This window comes from Barbatula barbatula (genome assembly GCF_947034865.1).
Source record: "Barbatula barbatula genome assembly, chromosome: 19".
Lineage (NCBI taxonomy): Eukaryota > Metazoa > Chordata > Actinopteri > Cypriniformes > Nemacheilidae > Barbatula > Barbatula barbatula.
This window is the reverse complement of record NC_136782.1, coordinates 10,026,403-10,054,132: the sequence shown is the minus strand read 5'-3', so window position 1 is coordinate 10,054,132 and position 27,730 is coordinate 10,026,403. Positions and strand designations below refer to the sequence as shown.

General features: G+C 40.1%; 1 protein-coding gene across 1 annotated transcript; it reads right to left on the bottom strand.

Moving 5' to 3' along the window:
* Positions 1–749: 749 nt before the first annotated feature.
* Positions 750–27,730, bottom strand: nectin3a (nectin cell adhesion molecule 3a). The gene is made up of 6 exons (XM_079480772.1): positions 27,589–27,730; positions 14,056–14,403; positions 7,962–8,261; positions 6,643–6,760; positions 5,913–6,064; positions 750–4,349 (listed from the first exon to the last, which is right to left on the bottom strand). Exons 1-6 carry the CDS (start codon positions 27,677–27,679, stop codon positions 3,721–3,723), a joined length of 1,638 nt encoding a protein of 545 aa, XP_079336898.1. The 5' UTR covers positions 27,680–27,730; the 3' UTR covers positions 750–3,720.

Here is a 27,730-nt window from a genome sequence, read left to right as displayed (position 1 = left end):
AGATCCCATGCGGACTTTGTATGTGTGTTGTGTCTGTGTTTTTGTGTGGTTTGTCAATATGGAGAAGAATAGACAGCATGATGTATCAGGGCTGTGCTGATGTGATCGATTAACACTCATTGCCAAAAATCTATTTCCCTTCCAAATGATGGAGAGGGTGCTGAGTTAGTCCTAATGGAGGGTGATGTGTCGGGTCAGTGGCCAATAATCGCAGGTGCGAGGAATGCTTAGACATGGGTCTTTTGGGGAACGTGGCTCCTGAGTCTTAAGTTTCTTTTTATGATGAAGTTTAGTTTTTAAATCGGTTCGGTTCTCACAGATCTTGGGATGAAAAAACTTGATGCAAGAAAGTAACTTTGAACGACATTACTTTCTTTGCAAAGATATATAACATTTTACTGACAGAAATGGTATAAAACTATCATTTGGAAAAAAGGATCTTGATTTGGTTGTAGGAAAATATTTAAAGACTTAACAATAGTATAATATTTCAAGAGCACGATACACATTTCAATAAAAAATATAAAAGTCAGAAGAGATCAAATTTCGAATACTTGGTAGATAAAAACAAGACCAAGTATTTTGTTTTGTGTTATATTTATGAAAGTCATAAACGTTTATGAATGGTAACCCAAAGGTTAAATTCTAACAATGTGTGTGTGAGTGCTTCCATTCTTTACAATAAAACTGAGTCCATTGAACCAAATAATCTCATCCAGATAATGTCAGAGATGGTCACAAACGCTCTCGAAGAAAACCGTTTTATTATATACAGAAGGCATCAAAAACAAAGCAACATCCATCCCTATGTCCAAAATAAGTCATACATACATATGAATAACTCTATTATGTACAAAATAATCGTTTAAACTCCTGAGAACTAAATATAAAAAAAGAACACGAGAAGGAAAAAAGCATAACAAAATGTGACATTTGAATGTTTTCAAGCCTCATATAAAAATATGTTTATTTCATAGACAAATATATCCCAGCAAAATATTTACAAATAGTAATATGTACTGCAACTGGCCAACATGAACACTTGAAAGCGCTAAAAGCTTCAAATTTCCAGTAAGATCTCAACATTTCAGGTGCTTTCAAACTTGCAACAATAATAAAAAAAACTTTGAGACAATGACAAACTCAAACAGCACTTGAGGAATACAAGAGAAGCATGTCTTCACTGGATAGTGACAGACTAAACATCTGATGGTTTTGTTCTGCCAAAGGCACTATGCTTGTAAGTATATACTTTATACAAAAGTAAGCAGGAAAGAAACACTTGTAATCAGTTTTTCTGTAACTCCATAATGAAATGCACTAATAAAGTTACATGCATGACTCTGCAATGTAATAAAAACTAAACCAAAACTGTTAAACTCCAGCATATCATGTATGAGATAAGACTAAATTTATTTAGACAAGGAACTGACTTTTTTTACTTGAACACTATATAGGAAGAACGCAGCTGTGGAAATAACGCAGCAGATTTACGAACAATGAATCAAAGCAATTGCAACTGGTGTATCTTTTACAACAGGCTTGTTACCCGTTGGGACCTATAGAGGAAAAACAATCTCGGGTGCTCACGAAAAGATGCTTTGGACTTGAAAAGGCCGCTGTTTTCAAGAGCACAGAAAATATTAATTATAAAGTTAGATCTTTATAATCTGAGGCGTGCATCAGATGCGAGCCAGACAGTTTATTCTGGGAAATCTGAAGCATTGGGAGGAGCATGGGTGGAGAGATTGAGTGAACTAAGAAATCAGCGTAAAATTAAAAGGGGTGCTCTAAATTGTCAGATGCCGCAAGGCTTCGGTGAAACCTCAGGGGCAGACCGTGGTTCTTTTGATCTGTCACAGCGGACGTCAACCGTCCCCTCACCCCACGACAGGTCTTCAATACAGCCACATAAAACCACCCTTTCAGAAGAAGTCTGATTGCTCTTTAACTTAAACACTGATGAAAAGCAGATTACTATGAGAAGGGTGTGTGTTGAAATGCGTCAAAATATAGAGCAGCTGGGTTAAAAATATATAGTACATCGTGCTGTATTTCTACTCATGTACATAAATAAACTCCAAAAATGAATGTCTTGCTCAGTATGTTTGTCTTGTTTTCCAGTACACTTATCTAAGAATTCTAAAAAGGGATAGTTCACCCAAATGAAAATTCTTTCATCATTTACTCACCCACTTGGCATTTCAAACCTGTATGACTTTCTTTCTTCTGAAGGAAACACAAAATAAGATATTTAAATAAATGTAGGGAACAGAAAACCGCGCTTTCCGACTGGATAAGTGCAGGAACAACGTCTTGAAATGAGAAAAGAAGGCTGTCCCATACAAAGTAAGTTTTCCCTCAGGCCATTTCCCAGATAAATGTACTATTTAGTGAAAGATTTAGTGACGTAAACCGGTCGACAGCAATGTCATTGAGGCACGTGCCGTCGAACAACGACGAAAAACATAATTATGGAAGATGCTGTGATCGGTGCTGTGTGTGTTCGGCCAATCAGCATTCGCTTGCGTCACGGGTCATTCCAATCCTGCTGGTTTAGACCCTGGCTAGGAGAATGAGCTAAAGTGATCCTCCAAAAAGGTTCTCCTGAACTTAAATTCCGTCCGGTCCTTCGGCGTGAGAACAACAAAAAGCGGGTACTTAAGGCAGATCGTTCCTGAAGGTGAAAAAAACCCTATTGCCTTGCATTGGTTTTGTGTACATACAATAGAAGACAAAGGGGACCAGGGGGTTTTGGTTACCGACATTATTCTAAATATCTTCTTTTGTGATAAATAAAATGACAAGAGGCCGAGTAATTTTTTTAAAAGCTTGCTTAATTTTTTATCAATTATTTTAATTGGATTTTGTTTTTAGAATATTCACACTTTTGTTCTAAAAAACAAGATAAAAATACGTAAGAAATATTTTGCAAATCATGTTCTTATTTTACATTTTTCAGTAGGTTGAATTTATATTTTACAGTAGGAACATATATTCTCAAAACAAGTAAGAAATTGTTATTTTTTCTTGTTATAAGCATAAAGCATAAATTATGATTCATGAGACTAGAAAATAGCATTGCCAATGTTGTAGAAAAAAGGCATGATGTATTTTTATGTTTACATTTTGCTTTTTAAGTCATCGAAAGAATACCTAATTTTGAGAATCTTTAGATATCATGATTAAAAGGTGAATTCTGCACCGTGTATATCCTATGCAATAGGATTCCCTGCAGTCAAAACATAAGACTCTGACTAAATGCCTTTCAAACTCATATTGATATGAAACTAAAGTGATCCATTGCTCCGATTACTGGAGAAGTCATATGCTGTAAATGTCAACAGTGAGAGAGGACCAAGAATAAACTGCACCTGGTTTTAAAGCTAACAAACATGTGCAATGTGGTAACTGGAACAGTGTGCAGCTTCATTTTAGACTTGTTGTCTTTGTGCAAGTCCACCCTGTGATCATAAACCATGCAAACCTCTCTCTTTACATCCTAAAGTCTGACAAGCGACGAAATCATCCCAAACATACATGTATTTGCAGTCAATTAAAGCCGTTCGATTTGTATAAAACAGGAGGATGACATAAAAAAACCTGGAGCTTGGAGTAAAATACTTTTTTTTTCGTTCGTAATGTACACCCGATTTAAATAATACTTTCTCCATTTAATTTAAATTATGCATTGTCCAAAGTTCCTTTATCCCCTTGTTTTCAAACATACCACTCCCTGCGTGAAATCACAGAACCGTCTACATGCGACACGTAATCGCTGTCCGTGCCATTATCGTAGCACTCTTCCTGCAGGTAGGGGGAGCCGTTGTGCAGAGGTGGCCCACTGGGGTTCACGTTGTGATGGTTGTGGTGGTCCGAGTAATACGTTCCATCTCTCTGAAGGCTAAGATTGTCGCTCCAGCCCTCCATGTCTTTATGGTCAGTGCCGTAATCGGGATAAATAATGTCTCCGTCAATTTTGGGCTTTAGTTCTTGGCTGCCGTTGCCTGAATCGTCTCCGTACACGTCCCGGAGCTCATGTGGTTCAAGCACATCCAACTGCGACTCTTTCTGCATGTCGGATGGGGCTATGTACTGCTTGGTGTAGTAGTCGCCTCGGAACGTTCGTCGCTGACGCATGTAGACGACTCCAGCCAGTGCCATCAGCAACACCAAGACCAGGATCCCGCCGACGGCAACACCCACAACCGTACCCAGACTGCTGTCAGGTGTGGAAGCTTCGCTTGGGAAGGTGAAATGGGCTTGTTGTTTGACGGGAGCTGTGATGGTTAAGCTGCTGTCAGGCAGGTTGGACTGGGTGGTGGGGATGGCAGTGGTTGGTGGTGGTTCTAAGACAAACAGAGGTGGACAAACAGAAATATATGAGAAAACAATTTCATATAAAATGACTGCACCTCGGAATTTACAAATCAAGCACTGGGTACGCATATAGCAGTGCATGCGTGAAAACAGTTGAGAAAGTTGAGCCGGCCGCATTTGTGTATCCGCATGTACTTGTGATTGAGTATGCTTTAACAGCTTTGCGGATACATGTGCGCGAGACGGAGAGGGACAGTAAACTATAGATAGTTTCAAAGTAACAACATAAATAAACGTTACTGCACATCCGCACATTAGTAGACTGCCCTTAACTTCCGGTACACATTCGCAAATAATAAAGTGCATGTAGATTATTTCTGAAAACAAGCAAAAGAAACCGAGAAGAATAACATTACTCGGCTAAACTTGCCTCTCCTATATTTAGAATTTAGACTGTGATACCAAGCTCAACCCCAATATGTCAACGTCCAATTTGGTTTCTTTAAATGGCACAAAACTACAGGACCCATTTTACAAATGTTTCATTTAATAAAATGAACATACAACAAAATTCAACAAATCGTTTATTTAATACAATTATTATACAATAAAATAATAACATAAATTAATATTAACATAAATTAAATTAAATATAAATTGTCAAATTATTAGACACTAGCCAGACCGATAAACAAACACAGACCAAAGTTAACGTCAGTCCAGGCGCGCACCTCCGATGAATCCGTCTATACCCAGGCCTTAAACATCCTAAGAACAGACTCAAATACAAACTTTCCATTCTCTCTGCCTTTTCTGTCAGAAATGTTAAGAATTTGCACACCATGGAAGTCCAAAAACTCCTTTCACACAGTTTGCATTATACTTCGGCAAACAGGGTCCAATAATTCTCATGTTTTGTTGCTTAAATGAGGGCTTTGGTAGCCAAATGTGTAGTACGATAAACAAGAAGAGCCGGCTGAAAGGAAACTCCAGCGAGTTTGCTCCAAACTTATTTACGTCATTGCTGAAAGCTCGCAGGCCAAGTGTGGACTATTTTCACATTCAGCAGTCTCAGAAAGACTTTAAGCATCACTGTTTGGGTGACAACAGTTTGGGATTTACGTGGAGATGCAGACCAACTCCATGTCAAAACGAGATGAAACACAGCCAAAGGCGCGTTTTTGTCAATGACCATGTAAACATAATTTGTACCAAAATGTTGTGTACTAAGAGATGTTATGTTGTTGACGCAAACCTTTAACGCACTGTGGGCTTCCAGCTGGCAAGAAGTTCAAAAGAAAAAACTTATATGGAGCATAACATACAGTGCGTTTTATCCTTGGGTGGAGTGTCTCGTCTGCATGAAAGAGCTTAAGATGTCATGCCAAAGATGCTACTGAAGGAAGTAATTAATGACAAAAGTCATACTGCAGTTTGCCTTATAATTTTCATCCCGAGTCACCAATGTCATGTTAGAATAGCCGTGTGAAAACCAGAACATAATCTATCAGCCAGGCCTTTTCCCTTAAACTTCAACCCCCGATGAAGTAAAAATATCATCACAAACCTCCTCTGAGGTTACAACTTCTCACCTATTATCAAGACGCGAACATCTTGAAAGCTCTGCCCAACATTGTTCTGAACTTCACACCTGTATTGTCCGGAGTCGTTTTGCTTTAAAGGCCGTGTAAACATTAGGCTGCCATTAGATGTGTCCACACCTGCAGGCATTGGGGCGTCTAACCTAGAGGGCGACAAAAGACAGGATTATCATAAATTTAGGACACGTCAACAGGGTCATTTATTCCACAGGCAACCAACCTGGAAAAAACATGTATTTGCCATTGCCCCCTTTCTCATGGGAACATCAGTGATATATAGTGTTTCTGTAACACTCCAGTTCATATAGCTGTGTTTACACAACACACTGGTGCTGAATGTCAAAAGAGTATTGGCCTGGATACTTAAAGGGACAGTTCACCCTAGAATAAAAATGTACTTAAAATGTATTTATTCATCCTCATGACATTCCAAAAGTGTTTAACTTTCTTTCTTCTGCAGAACAGATATTTTGTTGGTATGTTGGTAACTGAATAACACTGATCCTCATTAACTTCCAATGTATGGACACAAAACCACCGAGACATTTTTCAAAGTATCTTCTTTTGTGTTCCACAGATGAAAGAATACAGGTTTTCAACAACACAAGAGTGAATAAATGATGACAGATTTTTATGATACTATAAATATTATATATAGAACAAACTGGTTTTACTTTTACACCTAAATACTGTATACTGTAATATAGGTGATTGTACAAACCTGGTCCAGAGGAAGACATGAGCAGGTGGGTTGGCAGAGGCTTTACAGTCCAACTTTACATCTTCTTGTCCCACATACCACACCTCCTGAAGGCCCACCACCACAACATCTGGACGAACTGCAACAAGATTTCAGAATATCATTAGAAGACTGCATAATTTCATGATTTTAAATAAATAAAACTGATTAATTTTATTTGTAAGCTGTATAGCATATTAAGTGTATATTTAATGAAGTATTACATCACAATACAACAGAACAGAAACTGCGAGGGGTAACAGAAACGCCAGGACACTGAGAATGAGCTGGGACTGAGAAAATAAACCAACGTGCGAGAATCCAGGAGTAAAACTGAGAATGCTGAGATTCAACCCCACCCTTTATCTAAAAACAACAAGATTGAATTCTTATCAGCATGCAGGGTTCAACTTCAAAAAACATACACTTGCACATGTTCAGATAGAAACACACTAACAGATCAAATGTGCAGACTGGCACAGACTCTCTGCAACAAGTCCGGACTGAAAATCTGGGCAAAATCCGAGCAAAAGTCTTGTAGTGTATTTTAGCCTTAACTCGAACAAAAACAAAACACTGAACTCTTGAGAACCGATGACGTTCATTGTCAGTGATGTAACATTTTTTGCAATTTACTTTAATTCTACACACAAAAGAATCGTTTCTTTTTGACTGACTAGTCACACCCATGTGAGAGCACAACAAATAAATACTTTTATTTTTTGCTGAACAATTATTTTACTCCTCAAAAGTAGTTTTTAAAACAGCCTGGAAGGCTTTGTGTGATTTATTGACTGCTAAAGCCTTCCTCTCCCAGTTGTATTTCCTGTCCTGATGCTGTCCTTGGATCAATATTTCCTAAACCACCTCCATTAATCGTTCAAACACACAGCGGCCAACAATTGGGGATGCCAATGGTTTGTGCGTGGAGGATTAAGACATTAAAACGACGTTTAAATTGACATTTTACGAGTCTGAAAGTTGCAAAAGTGAGTTCCTGAACGATCTGTACTCAAATAAACTAGAAACCACCAACTGCTGGCAGAGAATTCATCTCCTATACTGTGAAATACCAAATGCATGTGCCATGGTCCCAGCAGTAAACATTTTCCATTTCTTTTTTTACATTGCTATTTCGGGACTTTTTGCCTCTATTGATAAATGAAAGTGGATATGGAGGACCATGGCTGCAATTATTTAAAGAAAAATGTAATATATTAAAATAAATAAAAAATGTAATAAATTAAAAATAAACTTTTTTCGTATTATTATAATTTGGCAATATCCACATTCGTACTCACACTCTACGTTGACCTGATATGGGATGCGGAATTCTGTGGATAGGGCTGGGTGACGGACGATGCAGCTGAGGGCACTGCCGAACCCCTCACGGGTGGGGGCCCAGATGAAATGAGCTAAAGTGGTGGTGGTGCCATCGGTCTCCTCATGCGTCACGACATCTGTCTGGCCATCCACGTCTGACACCCAGAGGACCTCCGCCGCCGGGCGACCCCGTTCAGCTGTGCAGGTGGCCACTAGAGTTTCTCCTTCTCCAGCCAGCAGAAACAAAGAGCCGGGAGACACATAGACTTTGGGCTCCACTGAAGAAACCAAGACAGAAGAAATCGAATTGAACAGAGAATGAGCAGGTCTGTAGATATTGAGGAATTATAAGTTAGAAAATCAATTATTGATACAAAATGTACAAGATGATATCACTCAACAGGACAAATAAATGTTCTTTTAAAAGCAGAGAGTGGGAAAAGAAGTCTAAGTACACTTAGGAAACAGGAGATGTGATCGATTACCCGAACCCACATATTCACATTAAAAATGAATGATGGCAACAATGTGAAATGAGTCTGAGTGCTGAGGCAGGAGAACTACAAGCACTCACAGAGAGTCAGAACAGTGGTACATTATTGAGAGAGTCCACGCGGCTGAAGCAAAGACACATTATATATTACAGTTGAATAAATCATTAACAAATGTCAACTTTACTGCTATAATTTGTTCTACTGCCCACAGCAACAAAAGACGCACTTATTGAAGAAAACAAGAGAGTCCATTTTAACCACTGTTCTCATTTCTGAAATGACATTAACTGTGACTACTCAACTTATAATCTTTATCATTTTGAAATTGATGATTTCTCTGTCAGAGACACTTTACTGTTCTTAATGAAAGAAAAATCATTTTAAAATGTGTACAAAGTACTGTAATAATATAAAGGTATTTTTCATATACATTTTTTATCACTATTTCACCTGTACTGCATTGCATTCTGGTTTAGGTTAAACAGAAATGTCCGTAAAGTTTCTTTTTTTTCGAGAATGGTATAATTTGAAAAAAACGTTATTATTATTTATTTGTTATACAACATTTCTTTCTGGTCACGAATATGATTGGCTGAGAGCAATGTGACATGCCATCAGTATCAGCTTGGGAACCGCTTCACCGCTTATATCACCCTGCCACTAAACTAAGTAAAACAAGCGCATTTGGCAACCTATCTTAGAGCAATTTAGAGCACTCGGGAATGGTTATAAAAAGTTTCAGCGCTACATGTGAGGGTCTCGAGATGCGCTTTACATAACAAAATTTGTGATAAAATGCGTGTCACACTAATAACTTCACTGAAGCAGGACAGCGCAAATTTAAAAGACGTGACAGTTTGGAATTAGTAACGGAGCTTTGTTAAACTGCGGGTCTGGATTTTGGTGTTAGAAAGTAGTTCCCCAGTTAAACTTAAGTTATATTTTTAAACTATATATCAACACACACACACTAATTTCTATAACTTTTCTATATACGAAAATCTCTTCTAAATATACATCTCGTCTATAAACCCACAACTCGAGAATGGGAACAGCTGCGCTCTTGCCTCTAAGAAACTCTTTTACCATGTGTGACAGGAACGTCACCTTAATCCTAAACACAAGGCCGTCTGCTCCACACACCTGTTCCGCTCCGTTTTCATGCCGATCTTGTATACGACAAATCTAAATAACCCCCGGGACCCCTAAAGCTAAATATAGCCTCACAGAAGCAGCACAGTGTGGAACCACAGTGCATCACTGAGCGATGACATTTAACTGCCAAGATCCGACCCACCCTAAATTAATCTAACCTGAACTCTGTGCCATCTGCATCTCGCTGGAGCACTGCTGACTCAGGGCTTACAGGGGCATCTTGGGAACTCATTCACACTCAACCCTCCAGATACAAGATATAATGGAGAGCGAGTTCATTTGATAGTGTGGGTTGGGGGTGCAGGGGGCCCGGTCAAGGTACTGATTTTTTTTCATTAGGGAGTGGAGGAATTAGGGATGGGTTACTGTCACCCGCAAGATCTCAGACGTCAAACGTTCCTGCTGTGGGTCACAGAGCAGGGCTGTCATTAGAGGGAAGTGATGAGGGGGCTCGCTTAATGTATCTTTACACCGCTAATCGTATAGGGGGCTCAGTTGTCCCTGTTACAGACTATATCGACACATAACTCTGAATGTAACTACAATGGACTCAAAGCCATTTTGTTAAAAAGGAAAAGAGGGAATTGTGGGTATGAATCGCATAGCTGGGCTTGCGTGCCACATCTGATGTGTTTTATTGTTAAATTTACATGGTCATTGAGAATTCCAGCAATGATTCATCATTGTCAAATTTCCAGGAATAGGGGTGGCGGCTTCAAGCTTGTGTGCAAAAAGCATACACACTCAACGCAGCTGATTGGCCAGTGAGGCGAGTAAGTAAATTTCTCCCTTTGGTGTGAAAATGCCACACAAAAATAAGGCTTTTCTGTAACCGTAATGACATTTATATGCGGAACAAGTAAATATGTAACCTTTGGTCCAGTGTTGCTATCGCCCGACTGTCGCACAGGTTTAACAATGGAGGAAAAATTTGCTTCTGTCTTGTTTAGCAGGAACGCAGGAAGTAAACAATAACGAAGGAACAAAACATCCCACAAAATAAAAAAACAACGAAAGGATTATCATTCCATTGTCTGACAAATATATCAGTAACCGCCTGAAACGTCAAACACTTTATTTCAAAAGCAGAACAGGACATCTGTAAAGGGTGTTTCCACAACTTTCTATAATTACAATCTATAAAATAAGGCATTCCAGCACAAGTCCTGCTAAATCATAACTTCCCTGTAATTTTGGTTTTGTGTTTTAATAAAAGATTTTTGAAAAGCAATTAGTCACTTAAAATATCTTGCAAACTTAGAAATATATAAAAAACTATATAACTCATTTTATAATTATTGCAGCTTTATGCTTAAAATAAAATGTGATACTTTATCAATTAGCACAATGTGGTTGCCAGGGCATTTCTATGCAGTTGCTAGGGTTTTCTTAATGGTTGTTAGGTGGCTGGCCCCCTCGTTCCACCTATCCGAGTATTTTCTGGATTAACCACGATTTTCGGAATGCAAATTTGTGTTTACTGTACATAATATATGTCTGTGCGCTGTGCATATTTTTTTCGTATTTATAAACATATACACAATATACATAAATATATTTAAGAAAAATACAAAATGCAAACACAAACTTTTATTCTGGATGCGACTGATCGTGATTAATCGATTGACAGCCCCAAATTATATATAAGCATTTAATTAATTTTTATATATAATTTAGGCTGTCAATGATTAAATCGCATCCAGAATAAAAGTTTGTGTTTGCATAATTCATTTCTGTGTACTGTGCATATTAGTTTTGTATTTATAAACACAAAAACATACAAATACAGTACATGTATATTGTGGTGAGGAAGGCGGGACGAGAGCCGTGACGCGGGGCCGGTGGCGTGAGTGATAGTTGGAATCAGCTGTGCGCGCACCGGTCCCGCATCTTATCACGGAGGAGATTGGGAGCTTAAATGGATGTTCGGCAGGACTGTTGACGAGAGAGGACCGGGCCCGGACATATGTTTAGTGTGTGTATGTTTTATGGCCGGCAGTCTACCGTGAGGTGGCTGTCGGTCAGTTACGTTATTGTTTATTTAATTAAAGTTTTATCATTGAATGTTCGCCGGTTCCCGCCTCCTTCCTTCCCTTCTACGAACTTTGCTACATTGGTGCCGAAACCCGGGAGGAAGGAGGGACATGCTGTCAAAGAGCCCTCGCTGCCGAGGGTGATCGCGGTGCTGAGGAGTTCGGGCAACGCGGACAAGGGACGTCCGCCAGCGGTTGCCCGAGGCGGTGGTGCTGTAGCAAGAGGAATCGGCTGGGACGGAGAACTCGCGGCGTGCGCCTGGGTCGAGGTGGGGTGGTTGCCGTTGGAGCCATCGCCGGCCGCCAGGGCACGAAGACCTCGCTGCCGTACTCCTGGGCCTAGGTGGGGTGGCGGCCGTAGAAGAGGGAGCGGAGGAGTTCGGGACGTTTGCCGTTGGCCGGAGCCTGCTGCCGTCCACCAAGGAAAGGGGAGGAGCAGGGAACGGAAAACTTCCTTCCGGCTGCCCTCAGCCAAAGAAGCCACCGCCAACCGCCAGGGGGCGGAGGAGGAGCAGACCTTCCCCCCGACGTCCAGCACCACCGCATAGCACCGCGATGAAGAGCCTCTCGGCTGGGCTGAGGACCGAGCGACAGCGTGTCAGGGAACCGGACAATTTTTTTTTCTTTTCCTCTCTCCCCTCTCTCGTCCCTGTCGCTCCGGGGGCTCCCGTCTCCGTTCTTTCGTCTCGCCGGTGCATACCCCCAGGCGCTGCGGACTCCGAGACTGGCTCCCCGGGGGGGGAGTAGGTACAGTCTCGGTGGTGCCCCCCGGCCTGTAAGGGGTGATGGGGGTATGTGGTGAGGAAGGCGGGACGAGAGCCGTGACGCGGGGCCGGTGGCGTGAGTGATAGTTGGAATCAGCTGTGCGCGCACCGGTCCCGCATCTTATCACGGAGGAGATTGGGAGCTTAAATGGATGTTCGGCAGGACTGTTGACGAGAGAGGACCGGGCCCGGACATATGTTTAGTGTGTGTATGTTTTATGGCCGGCAGTCTACCGTGAGGTGGCTGTCGGTCAGTTACGTTATTGTTTATTTAATTTAAGTTTTATCATTGAATGTTCGCCGGTTCCCGCCTCCTTCCTTCCCTTCTACGAACTTTGCTACATATATATATTTAGGAAATAGTTACATATAATAATTTAAGTTATATATAAATGTTTTCATTCATAAATATGATATTATACAGAAATACTGTATTATCATTTACCTAAGCAAATATTTTCTAAACATTGTCTTTATAAACACAATGTGCTGAGCATACATTATGTAAACTTCATGATTAATCATTGAACAGCCCTAATTTATGATATTCTTGTACTTGAATATGTGTCAGGCTCCCATTTCAATATTATGCAATGCCCATGGTGTCATCTACAATGTTTCTTAGAGTTACTGTTGATGTGACTACATTATATAGGTCAGGGGTAGAGTCATTTTGGGCCCTCTACCACCAAATCAAATTTGTCTGGAGCCAAACAATATAAATGCAACCTTTAAATTACTATATCACAGGTTCTTATTAAGCATGTAAGGTAGTAGTTACCCAGTTGTGCGATTTTAATTGTATTTAGATGTTAACAATTTATACATTTTTGTTCCTGGCAAGAAGTTGGAGTGTTGCAATAGGAGAGTATCATTGCGGTGTTGCACGCACGCTTTTTTCTGTGAAATTTTGTTTTTGCTGTTAGATGAACAGCCACAAGAGACCGTCTACTCATTTGATCCACACTACATCATGTGTAAACATTATGAGAAGCACACTAGCCAGACAGGATTTAAACTATGCCGGCTAAAGACCTAAAGGTTTGGTGTAAAGACGAAGAAGATTTACCACGCAGAATGTTTTCTCACCATTCCATTTCTAACACACGCATACAGTGTTCGCCGCTGTCTCACATCTGTCAAAGCAGAAATAAAACCGCTGCTCTCTGTATGTTTTGTCTGTCCGGTCTTCGGTCGCGCTCATTTGAACATTGCATGCACTTATTTCGTCTATGTGAATGAAATATCTGAAAGGGCAAATACGCGTTTGTCTATGCTTTTTCAGATATTTCTTGAAGAAATCAGGACAGGCTGGTCAAAAGTGGACAAAATATACAGATTATACCAGCAGGTGTAAAAGGGTATGTGCCTATTTTGTCCACTTATGATCCGATCTACTGGGCATTAAAAAGATTGCAGAGAGCCCCAGAAGGGGGGCAGAAGAGCCACATGCAGCACGAGAGCCATGGGTTGCCCACCCCTGATATAGGTCAAGCTGTCCTGTAAGCTCAGCTGATAAAGCATTTTGTTTGCAAGACACGCAAGCTGATCAAATGCACTGTGTGTCTCTTTGGATAAAACAATATCTGCCAAAAGCATAAATGTAAAATGTGATATTGCACTCACCCATAATGTCCACTTTCGTAGAGGCCTGCATGTTTCCAAGTTGGAAGGTCACCACTTTGCATGTGTACGTCCCAATGTCTGCAAATTCCACACCCTCCAGGATAATGGACACATCATGCACTGAAGGCTTGAGGAAGTGCACCCGATTGCTGTACTTTTCAGCTATAGAGATCCCGTACTGTGGATTGAAGAGTGCCAAAGTGACACTGCCCGAGGGCAGCCGGCGCTCCCAGGAACTCTGCGTCAGGCTGAGGTTGGTGCTCACCCTAACCTTACAGGTCAATGTGATGTTCTTTCCCAGTACAGCGGTCACATGCTCTGGAACCAGGACCTCATTGGCCCACGCACCTGGAGACACACAACGATACAGGAAATGTATCAACAGGTATATCAATATCAGATTTTCACTACATGATTATCGTGGCAAAAATAAATCAATGACATCTGTACGGTTGCATGACATTAACCGGTGTTCTTTCCTGCCCTACTTAAGAAAATCCTGCTACATTATATTGTGAATCAGTTCCAACTTGTGAGCCTAAACCGGTTTCATCTGTCTCTTTCTGCTGACATCATTTCCATCAGAGGAACCCTTGAAAGGTCATAACTAAAGTACAGTAGTGGGAGATCTAGTAAGGGAGATAATGAGGGCTTGTGTTTTCCCCAGTCGTAATTACACCTCACGCAGGAGGCCTCGCTTCTGGACTTCAGCAGGCTGGCAGCGATGTGCCACACAGCCCGTGCCTCACATTCCTAATGAGATCCATACAGACCCCCGCGTCACGCTGTGGGACGCCCTGACCGACCTCTCTGTTAACCGTCTGAACACCTTGTCTAATAAAAGCTGCTGGAACGGGATGAAAACAACAATGCAATCTGGGAGATTTTTGTACTGTTTATGAGACTTCTTTAATCTGCGTCTTTGTCCTTTGCGTGTTTATGTGAACACGCTGGAGTTATTTGCTGAGACATGCAAACGTGATTTTTTTGGTGAGCTGGCGGCTACGGTTACAATAGAAGAGCCTGATTAAATAAAGATGGTGGAAATGTGGAGATAGGCTTGGTCTCGAGTCAAAAATCAAACAGGGACCCCATGTGAAGACAATGCAGTGGAATTGTTGATGTATTTCCTCAATACATCAACAATATACTGCAAAGAAAATACTGCAAAGAAAACAAGTTCATACTACTTGTAGATATTCTTAGGAAACATTCGAAAATGATGTATTTGTTTTGAAAATTAGTAGTTTCCATGTGTCTTGTGTGACATGCTGTCAGTCTTTCACATTGCTTTGACTTTGTCACTCCTGAGGTTTGATTTTGTTGAAATTCAACAGACACTGGACTGGAATGGCCACAATACATCTAAAAAATGCTCAAAAAATGAACATTAAGTCTCTTCATTTTTATCGTGGCTGTATTTACAGAAAAACGGGCAGTAAAAAAGGATCACAAAAGAAACATATCAAAAGTAGAGTATTGAATTATTATACGTTTTCTACACTATGGGTACATATACATTCATGAACTTGTAGAGGTTAACATTAAAACTCTGTATTTTTTTAAAGTCTCCTGCAGGAATTCATGGTGTTCTAAAAACAAAACAAAAGAACACGTTTCCATGAAGATGACTGGAAACACTGAAAAATTATAGGTTACAGAACGAGACTTGTGCAAAACACACTCTGAAGAAACACTGTACAGTCAAAACTCAAACGGCTCCATTTCAAATGGAAGAACAGTTATTCGGGGCACTACGCTTCCCTCTGCTCAGTGACAGCAGTTTATGCAGTCTTACAAATGACTGCGCTAAGAACTATTAATACCATCAAAACGCTCCAAAGGTAAAACCCTTACTATATCAAAAGCATAGGATGGGTATAAGAGACCATATCGTAAAAAGTGGCTCTATGTAGGGAAAAAATAGTGGCTGATATTTTGAAACTTTGGCAGCCGCAGAATGGTGGTAAACCTCTGCTATTATATCATGGCTGTATGGGTGCAGGCCCTCCCTGTGAATGTTCTCCTGCCCACCCTGTAATTGCAGGAATACACACACCAAGAGGCAGCGAGGGAGGGTGAGAGAGAGAGAGAGAGAGAGAGAGAGAGAGAGAGAGAGAGAGAGAGAGAGAGAGAGAGAGAGAGAGAGAGAGAGAGAGAGAGAGAGAGAGAGAGAGAGAGCGAGAGAGCGAGAGAGCGAGAGAGCGAGAGAGCGAGAGAGCGAGAGAGCGAGAGAGCGAGAGAGCGAGAGAGCGAGAGAGCGAGAGAGCGAGAGAGCGAGAGAGCGAGAGAGCGAGAGAGAGAGAGAGAGAGAGAGAGAGAGAGAGAGAGAGAGAGAGGACTACATCTGGCTGACTTCTGGAATATCAAATTTGCACAGACCAGAAGATCACCATTAAAACACACTGAAAAGATTGTTAAAGAGTAATTTATGTCAATCAAAGTCTATGGTTTATAAGCTTATGCATGAGGTCCAATTGTATTGTACTACTGAAATCAATGGGCTAGGCTAAATATAACCTAGTAAGCCATAATTTTGACTATTAGCATACAGACTGGTGCAAATGGCGTGGTGGAGAGAAAGATTGACATACGTAGACATTGACAGCCTATACATATACAGATGTGCTCAAATTTGCTGGTACCCCTCGACAAAAAACGAAGAATGCACATTTCTCTCCATCATTGTTTACTCCATATTTAATAGAAATCATACTTTGCTTTTGATTTTTAATTCAACATAATATTGTAAATAATAAAACAAATGAAAACGTAATATTTTGTTGGACAACCTATAGAGGCAATTACTGCAAGCAAAGTTTTCTGTGGCCCTCAATGAGACTTCTGCCCCTGTTAACAGGTAGTTTGGCCCACTCTTCCTGAGCAAACTCCTCCAGCTGTCTCAGGTTTATGGGTGCCTTCTCCAGACTGCAAGTTTCAGCTCTCTCCATACATGTTCGATAGGACATTCACCCTGTGCCAGATGCAGCAAAGCTGCCCCAAAACATAACCGTGCCTCCATGATTCATTCTAGGTATGGGGTTAACTTCTTTGAAAGCTTGATTTTTTTTCGTCTGTGAACATAGAGCTGATGTGACTTACCCCAAAAGCTCCAGTCTTGACTCATCTGTCCATAGGACATTCTCCCAGAAGGATTGTGGCTTGTCATTATGAATTTCAGCAAATTCCAGTTTGGCTTTTTAATGGGTTTCTTTCAAAAGTGGAGTCCTCCTGGGTCATCTTCAATGGAGCCCACATTTTCTCAAAAAGCGACGGATGGTGTGATCAGACACTGACGTACCTTCACCTTGGAGTTTAGCTTGTATCTGTTTGGCAGTTATCCTCGGTTCTTTTTCTACAGTTGGCGATATCCTTCTGTTCAATCCAGGGTGGATTTTCCTTTTGCTGCCACACACAGGGAGGTTGGCTACAATTCCATGGACCTTAAACTTCTTAATAATATTTGAAACTGTTGTCACAGGAACATCAATCTGCTTGGAGATGGTCTTGTAGCCTTTACCTTTACCATGCTTGTCTATTATTTCCTTTCATAGCCTCTCAGACAAATCTATCTTTTGCTTTCTCTGGTCCATGTTCAGTGTGGGGCTCACAATGGGGCACAGTGACAACTTTTCTCCATTTAAATAGGCTGAATGTCTGTATAGTCCGACACAGTAATAGGGATTTTCTATGTTTCGAGGGTCTGACTCAGACATCAACCCCTGCATTATAGTATCCTCTTTTTGGGGCAGATTTTCTAACTCTTTTACCATGGGACTCAACACTGCATACTGCAGATCTCCCCCAGCTCAACAAGACTCACAGTTACAAGACTATTTGCAATGTCTGATCTCTTCCATAGAACCTTAAAGCACAACATTCTGTACAGACTTTAAACGGGTGGAATACGTTTTGTTTTCTCAGCGGATTTGAGCATATGATCAACGCATATGGTCAACTCTGTGCTGTCAAGTCTCTTTAAGCGAGCACAGTCGCGTGCAACCGCTCACGGTACAGTGACACGAAATTAGACTTCATTTGTCCCAATGGACATGTTTACATGATCTAAATCATTATACCTAGTGCACTACATGTCATTCATTATGTAGGACTGGACACAATAAATGTGTGAATTGTTTTGAGGTGCCGCTTCTCGGGACTCTTTGGATTTCAAAGCGCATCTGATTGGACAAGGAATTTGATAAGAGGTTGAAGTGTAGAAAACGTCATGAAATGTTTCTTTATTGTGCACATGCAACACTGTCCCTGCATCCGATTAACCAACTTTTACACTATATAGTAGGCAAAAATAAGTAAGAGTCATGAATAATATGTCAGAAACCTCAGTATGCAAAAAACCGGGACGGTCTACAGCATCCGTACTGTTTTAACGGTCGATAGGTAGGTACCTATTCAAATTCAGTACGTACGGTCACAGTATGCAGTTTTGGATGGAGCTTGTCAATTCTGAATGATTTTATCTTCTAAATGCAAATTATGTCAGTGCTTTGGAGCATATGAGTTTATATCCCCATTTAAAAAAGAAAAATATATTTTTTTAATTCCTTAGTCTTTTAAAATAATCCTATTAGATAATTTAAGAACATTTTGCGTACTCAGAGATGTGTTGTTCTTCTATGTAATATCAAACTTCAAATCATTTTAAATATTAAACAAATCATTTTATTATAAAAACTTTTAAATTTAAATACCATTGTTGCGTTTAATAATGCAAGTTTCTAACTGTTTAATAATTCAACTACTGTTTCTGCAAAAATAACAATTATGAAGTTACTTCAAGTATTTATTTTTTACCAACACTGTGTCTTTTTTAACCTGGTTTTAATGAGCCTCTTCATAAGTATGGAGCTAAGAGTTGCGCTCAACTATCAACAACTCTTCAAGCCATGCAAACTTCAGATGTAAGCCTACGTTTGATGTTGTGATACCACAACAAAACTCAGGTGAGCACAAGAGGGATTTAGAGTTTTTACAGGATGCATGAATTGCCAACATACTGCAAGTTCTGCTCTCTCATTAAATCAGCACTATCCACATGAAACAAAAGCTCTTGGCGGATCATTTGACCTCTGAAATCAGACGCACTGTATTGAAATCCCTTTTATTTTACACAAATGTGGAAATTCAGAACATAACATAGAGACTCAAAACTTTTTGTGTCACTGACATTTTCCTCTTTAGTTGTGTTATTTTCTCTTTTTGTTTGTGAAAAAAATATTTAGAGAACCTTTAATAAATCTCATAATTGTTTTTTGGAATTAATGTAATTTAATTGACTAACTAAATACAATGGCAATCATATAACCTTATCATCATTTAAAGCCTTTTGATGCAAGAACATTCAGACAGTTATTTATGTTTACAGTCGCCCAGTGTGTGTTTGTTGTGTTTAGGGCAGCACAAACACACCCTGCGCTGTCTCCACTTCTCTGCGGTCTGAGCCATAAGAGCAGCTGGCACCTGTCTGCATGCCAAACCCTCGGCTGACCTCCCAACCTGTCCGTCACGTACGCACACACATTCTAAAAAACACAACAGTGCCCATAGGGTAAGATGGCAAACACACGCTGACAAAAATTCCGGCCTGCAGTCGGCTGCGACAACAAACTGCCGAAACCTAAACACACCGCGTTTTGAAATGCATGGTATGCTACATAGTTTGGACATGCGAAAATGGCACACATCCAGTCAATGAATAGGCCCATACAACTAAAAGTGACAGTTCACCCATCTTCCCATCATAATTTACACACCTTCTTGTCATTTCAAACCTGTATGACTTTCTTTTTCTGCAGAACACAAAAGAAGATATTTTGAAGAATGTCAGCGGCACCCTTTCACTTGAATTGAATGAATTCTTCAAAATATCTTCTTTTTTTCTGGTTTCAAATGACAAGCAGGTGAGTTAATGTTAACAGAATTTTCAATTTTGCGTAAACTATCACTTTAAATAACAGCCCCATACACTTCCATTATAAGATAATGATACATTTTTTCTTGTTTCTATGAACGCATTTTCTGCTGTAATCGACAACAGATGTTTTACACACATGCTGTGAACAGACCTTAAACTGTATTTAACCCATGATACTTCTTTGTGTCGTACCAATTTTTTACTTAGTGTGTTTTACATAATGTGCAGAAAATGTCTACGGTCCCTTTACATAGAAATGAACAGATGGTCTCCGCCTCAGAAATCTGACTCACGGCCAGAGAGACAAACTGGTGTTCATTGCGTTTGCTGTGAATGTGTACTCACAACTTGAGTAATAATGACAAAACCCAGGTCTGAAACAAAGCACTTTCATCTGCAATTTAGATTATTGAAAGGTAAAAACATAAACATTTAATCTTGTGGATTTAATTACAGCCATTCCTTCGTGAGCATGTAAACCTTCCTCGAGGATATCCTATTATAATCAGGACGCTTCAATCATGACCTCAACCCAGGCATGGCTCAACAATATGTAAAACTTCAGATAGCATGCAAATCTCGCCTGAGAGGAAGCGCAGCGCTACCAATCAGATTTTAAGAATTTCAATAGGAAATGAAAGGCATAGTGTGACGGCATCAAATAATACAAAACATAAAATTGGCAAAGGTAATGAGGAACAAATCGCAAGGTCGCCGCACGGAATACGAAGATGAGTGAAGAACGAAAAGGAAACGAGGGGAAACAATTCCGAAATGAATTAATGAAAGAGATATGTTCACTCTTTGAAGCGTTCCCCGTGTTTGTTTTTCTTTCTCTTGACATCACTAACTACAACAAGCTGTTTGCCTTGTCCAACTGTATATCCGAGTCCTCCGTTGCGAATTCCCCTCTCATCCGATGTGCCAAATGCCCCAGCCTGAACTGAGATCTGGACCTGACCTCACTCTGAAACATCTTAATTTCATTTTGTTGTGGTGAGACTCGTCCCAGAGCCCCTGGTCTTTCTATCAGGTCACTGGGAGGAGAGAACAAGCATATATATTCCCCACTTTTTTATTTAAAAAAAGCAGGAAACAACTGCTGTTGCAAAAGTCCTAACTCGTCTCTTGCACGCAATAGCAGACTTGGATCAGAGATGTTTTTAAAGTCTCACTGATGTGGCAGGACGAGACCAGCTGACGGGATTGACTTAAACACCGCGTTAATATCATAATGGCAGTGTGGATGTGATGAAAGGCAAAAGAAGTGCACTTTAACAAAACACAGTGACAGAGCCTCAGTAGACGACAAAAAAGCACAATTTTAGTTTAGCAAACCCAAGTTATGGTAAAGTTCATGTAAGGTTTAGTTATTGATAGAAGGATATATGCAGTTTAATTGTGATTTTTTTTCCAGCGATTAAAAACAGATCTGGCTCTCCCCATTCAAGTATAGATAGGACTGTGTGGACTTACTATTATATGTCCAGAGGCATTGCAAACATGTCCATGTGAATTTTGATAGCTATCCGTTTATTTTGTGCATGTAAACGCACTCATGACTGAAGAAAACAAGGTAACCAGTAGTGTCTCTACACTGTACCTACATTAACAATCTTTTGCTAATAGCTGTATAAGTAAATGATCATGACAAAAAGACAGTACTTTACTGATTTATCGACTATAATATATCGGCCTAAATTGTATTATCGGCAGATACCGATAACATAAAAAAGGGCCATTTATCGGCCGACATGGCTGATCATTTATCGGGCATCTCTCGTCTAAACAACCCAGCATTTTTAGCCATTTAAACCAGACCAGAGTACCCATTCACTTCATATGCTGCCAAAAGAGGAAGAGAAAATAGAGTTATCATAGTTCATGACCCCTGACGGGAGCAGACTGCAAGACCTTAGCACATTTAGTGCAGGGACAGTTTGGCAATGGCCTGTTCAACTGTAACAGATTATTATTATGGCTTCCAAAAAGGAGATCATAAATATTCAAATTTGCAGTTGTTCGCCCCAAAGAAAACTCTCTGTTCCCTGATTCAATCTCTGAGTGAGCGAAACTACTAATACAACGAGAACATTGATGACACAAACGATGACGTGCAGTGAAATAATAATAACCTCAGTCCACTGAACCTACAATGCACTATTAAACTAGTCAAACTATGTTCTTGAAATCTATAATCTAGGCGACACAAGCGTTTGAGAACTTTTTGCTTTGTGCTTCATTATAACGAACCGACATACACCCTTGATTGTACGAATTAAGGTTTTCAATAGCTACTTGACTGTGTTTATTTACATTTGCTGCCTTATGTTAATCATTTTTTGTCAGCCGTGACATATTTGAAAGCAGATATCTTTACTTCCACAAAAACAATGAAACATCTGTGAAGTAATTAGCAAATCCAAAAAAAACAAACATTCTGCCTGTCAGGGTACGAGAACGTTTCCTTCTTCCAACCAAACGTTTCCTCTAGCTCTTTCTCACCCATCACATCTGATTAAACACCAGCGCTTAAAGGGACAGAGCAATCAATAACGTTAGTGTTAAAGTGTCGCTGTACCCGCCCCTTCACACCGACGTCAACAACCAAACTACAGAATCTTTCCCGAGACTTGTTCGTCCGCAATAGGCACAAGCAACGCTCCACTTATCATCCTGACTTCTTGACATCTCTTGAAACCGAACAAAGGACGCTTTCCATGAGCAGCCATTTACTGAGAAGCAGGGGGTTGCGGGCTTACAATGCGAGGGTAAATTGCTCATTGGTGGTGGAAAATTCGTCCATGCTTGTGTTATTCACCCTTGTGTGTGAATGAACAGTTGGTAATTTAGAAGCTGGTGACAGAGGTTAGAAAAAGGGCTAATGCTCAGTTCACACCGAGGCTACATTCACACTGCGCAAAGAGTTCGTTTGTACTTTTTCAGATTTTTTTGGGGGGAGAGACAGTGTTGATTTTCACTACATGATTATCATGGACAAAATAATTCACAATAACATTATTTTTGCATTATCAATTGAAATGTTCCTTAAAAATAAATAGTCAGAAATGTTTTCATTAATTTATTTTGTCTCTTCTCTGTTTGGCCAATGAATCAAACTCAAAAATTAGTGTAGCAAGAGTTTGTAACCATTGTTGCTCTTAAAGGGACAGGTCACCCAGAAATAACCCAAAATCTTTATTTACTCACTCTCGAGTTGTTCCAAATCTGTGTAAAAGTCTTTGTTCTGATGAACAAAGAGAAAGATATTTGGAAGAATGCTTGTAACCAATGTTATTTAAAAAACACTTTGCCCATACAGTCAAGTTGAACTTCCTGTTTATAGTCTTAAGAATAATGGATCTGTGTTACATTTGGCCCGCATTCAACTGAGGTGTGGACTTATACTGTAGGCTAGGCGTCCGTTCTGAACTGTTAACAAAAATTTGCCATCTTCCTGACCTGGAAGACTTCCTTGGGAGGTTTTATTATTAAAGCGATTATTCTCTGGCTGTATTGATTACTTCCTTAGAATGTCATGTTGTTATGAAAATGGATCCTCATTTGAAATCCAAGCTAGAAACTTATTTCAAATGCAATACATTAAGCATAAAGCTGTTTTTCTGGACAGCTTACTGAAATGTGGTTTTTAGAACGAGGTGAATAAAGTAAAGAATGTGAGCTGTTAATGAGGCTTCACAGATCAGCAGCTATCCGAGCTTACGAGGGCTGGGTTTCTGACATCCTTCCCATACTCACCAAGAACTGTTTTCCTTCCCTTCACAGTGTCAGTGTAAATGCAAGCACAATAACAGTAAGAGGAACTCAATTGAAATACAATGAAAGGGTTATCCAAACAAAGCATGAGTGTTTGCTCGCATTCGTCCGATGAGCAGATACAGGATGGTCTACACAACATCAAAACCTTTATATTTCCTCCAAATATTCACCAGTTTCAAATGAGGTGCCAGTATATGGAAGAATGAGATGTTTTGTCCTGTTCCTCTCAAGGTTTGCAGGGGGTCGTGGCTGAGAAACAAGATACTCAAGATGTCACAAAAGACAAAACAAACAAACAAGAATAACATAGCAGCGCAGTGGTTGTCAACATGGAGCACAATAGGATAAGTTTACTCTCCCCTCACTCTGTTTTTTTGCTCACACTGTCCGCGAAATGGAAGACTGGGGCGTCGATCACTATTGATGCCCAATACCACCCACATCGAGGGCTTTGTCATTTGGTTTGTTTGTCAGTCAAATAGGCTGAACTTAATAGGTTTTCCACCTGTGGTGGAAACATTGCCACAGGTGGGTGAGATTTAACCAGAGGCGTCATGCGCACCTGTTAGATAAGGTGTAAATATATGATGAGTTTAATGGTACAAATCACATCATAATGTGATAGTTCACCCCAAAATGAAAATTCCGCAAAAACACAAAAGATCTTTTGAAGAATGTTGGTAACCGTACAACGGTGGTATCCATTTGCTTCTATTGTATGGAATCAATGGGTTCCAAAGTTGTTTGGTTTCCATCATTCTTCAAAATATCTTCTTTTGTGTTCTGCAGAAGAAATAAAGTCATACAGGTTTGAAATGACAAGAAGATGAGTAAATGATGAAAGAATTGTCCCTTTTGGGTAGCCTATCCCTTTAAGTCAGACTCTTAAAATTGACCTTTAAAAACTTCACACAGTTTAAGGAAATCTGCATTAATGCTAATGCTGAATAATCATCAGAAGTTCTAGTACGCAACTGCTTTGTCATACAGAAGTGTAAAGCCATGAACTATTGAATTTTAAGGGTTTTGTGCCATCAGATTAACAACAGAAATACAATGCAGCAAATTCACAAGACCTCACACACTCCGTTCCCGTCTCTGTAATTACATCATACATCAACATCTGAAGAGAACGCAGGGGAACTCTGAGAACTTGGACCTCATCAACATCACAGTGCCGGGACTGCTCTCCTGCACGGTATCGCTTGTTAAAACCTTCCATACCGACTCACAATTACAAAGACAGCAGGGAAGACCATTGCACATAAAATGTCCTCTTTGTTCCAATGCCCAGACAGAGGGATCTTAGAGGAGCTTTGAAAATGTAATAGGCAAACATCCCACAGAGACCTAGGAGACAAATCAGGTGTCGGAAAATCCAAATATGGTGCATGCATGTGTGATGATGGGCAATGTGATGTCAGAATTAGCGGTGGACATAATATAAGTAATTAATCATATTCATGAACCTTTTCCCACTGGGATTGAAATATACCGGAGCGTGACTCCATAGCTGTTTAATTGCACGCTAAACGCCGATCGAAACAGGAAACAGCATTTTTGCAAGGCATTAAACTCTTTAATAGAGAGAGACCTTCAGTTACAAAGCCTCTAATAATCACATTTTCCAGTATGGAAGACGTTCACAGTGAAACGCTTCTCTGCGGTCATGGTTTGTGCCCCTCCGTGCTGGCTCAGCTCACAACAAAGTCTAATAGTCATTTCCTGATGGACCTCCTTCAAAAGAATCTTTTAATGTGATTGGCAGATTTCAGCCTGCGGTTATGTAGGCTAAGTGAGATTACAATCAAGTACAAAGATGGCCAGGATGATGATGCAGCACACATTTTTTATTAATAAAGACTCAGTCTGCTTATTATTATTGAGCTGAAAAATGAGTCTATGCATTGGTCACCAATGTGCTTCAATACGAAGGAATATACAAAGCACACAAACATATGCTTTGTAGTGATTTGCAGCTGGAAAACTGCGTAAAATCAGATAACCAATGACACAGGCTAACCTACATTTTTGTAACGCATTATGTGCGTGAGGCTGCTGTCTGTAGGTGCTGAGCTTGCAAAGCTCTCACCTTGCTCTAATTTGCCCAATCAGGGAGACATTTGCTGACCATATTTTCATAACAGTACAGAATAGTACATCTGTCTCAATCTACAGCAGCGAGGCAATCGCAGACACCCTGTGTGACTCCTCTGTCCTTACGGCCCAGGATTAGCCCAGTTGTCCTCTGCAGATGTGACTGCACCAATATGACATTGGACCGTCTGTACAGTATAAAGGACCATATGCAAACAATTTACATAAATCACATGACCACTGCATGGCTGCTGACTTGCATGTACTTCATTGGACGTAAACAGCTGATTTTACCGCCCTCTTTGACATAGACATGGGGTTTTATGATACAGTTATCGGTGTAAGACAACCAATAAACTAGACAGTTAACAAAACGGAAACAATAGAAGGAATTAAACGGTTTTGGTTAAGTTTACTCTGTCCCTTTGTGCTTGTCTTTGTACCAAGCTATATAGAACGTAATGTACTAAAATGTAAATGATTTATGAGATACTTAGGATCCTGACAAGGTCAGCATTTGTAATTTAAAAGGAGAACTATTTTGAATCCATTCAAAGCAATCTCAGATCCCCTTGAATTACTCAACACACCAATACAAATTCTCACCAAACTCAATTCAGTCACTTTGGTTAACAGTTAATCGTACATTAATCTTTACAGTCAGAATTTCTCCTGTCGGACCCACACAAAATTAGCATCAGCCTGTCAAAACTAACTACCAGTGCTTTATGTGCAGTTAAAGTTCGCTCCATCTATTTCCACCCTTCGCATTGGTCTACAAAAGACATGATTATAGTCATTCAGTTAAACAGACCGCTTCCTCTTGCAGTATTTTTCTTAGGGCGCAGACGTGGAGTTTCTCCCATTTTAACCTAATATTTAAGGCAACAGAAGTGAACAGTGCCACTGGCAGACGGCCCAAAAACAGGTCAATACCTCCAGACTCTGCGGCTGCAGCACTTTCCTCCGGAGAGCTTAAAATATTCCCTTGCCTATTATGCCTAAACACACCCAACATTTCACGTGTTCTTCATTCACTCATTGCATTTCACAAACCGTTTCATTCTGGTTCACCAGTACAGTGATTCACAGCACTATACTTGAGACAGTGGACTTTTGGAAGTACAACTTGTTCAAAGAGTTGTGTGACCATAATGGAATATAAAACTGTTGACAGTAAAGAAAGTTGCCTTGTCAAAAAAAATTAATGTTTGCAATGCAGAACAAAACAAAGTTTATCTAAATTGTGGAGCAAGCGCTATATGATGCAAATATTTCACATGCACATATTCTTTAAAGTGCAGAAAATATCTAAGATTACTGTATCTCCCATACAAATTAACCTTTTTTTCACCAAAATAGCCGCAGTATTTGAAGTAAACTTAACTTAAAACAACTAAAACAATAAAAAACATAGTTACAACACGTTTACTATAATAAAACCATATTTTCTAAGGGTTCAACGCCTTGGTGACCGTAAACCAATGTGAGCATCTTAAGATAAAAACATTGCTGTAAATACCTAATCCAATACAAATATATATTATTAGTTATTTCGACATCTTGATCAGCTAAAGCAGCATCGTTTGCATGTATACACAAGAGGCATGACATCAAAAGCATCGCATCACGCGCACTAGGTAAACTTCCAACGCAACTTGCATGTTAACTTCACGTCCAGCTCATGAACACCAGCGTCTTCATCCCGCAAAAGTACCCACCGGTGCAGACGCAAAACAGAAGACCGAAGAAAGGTAGAAGCCCACGGGAAACGGTGCTATTCCCAAAGATGTCCCTTACTTCCTCTGCCATGATTCAGTCCGCAGTCGCAGCTCTCACTGAGTTCCTTCTTGTTGAATCAAC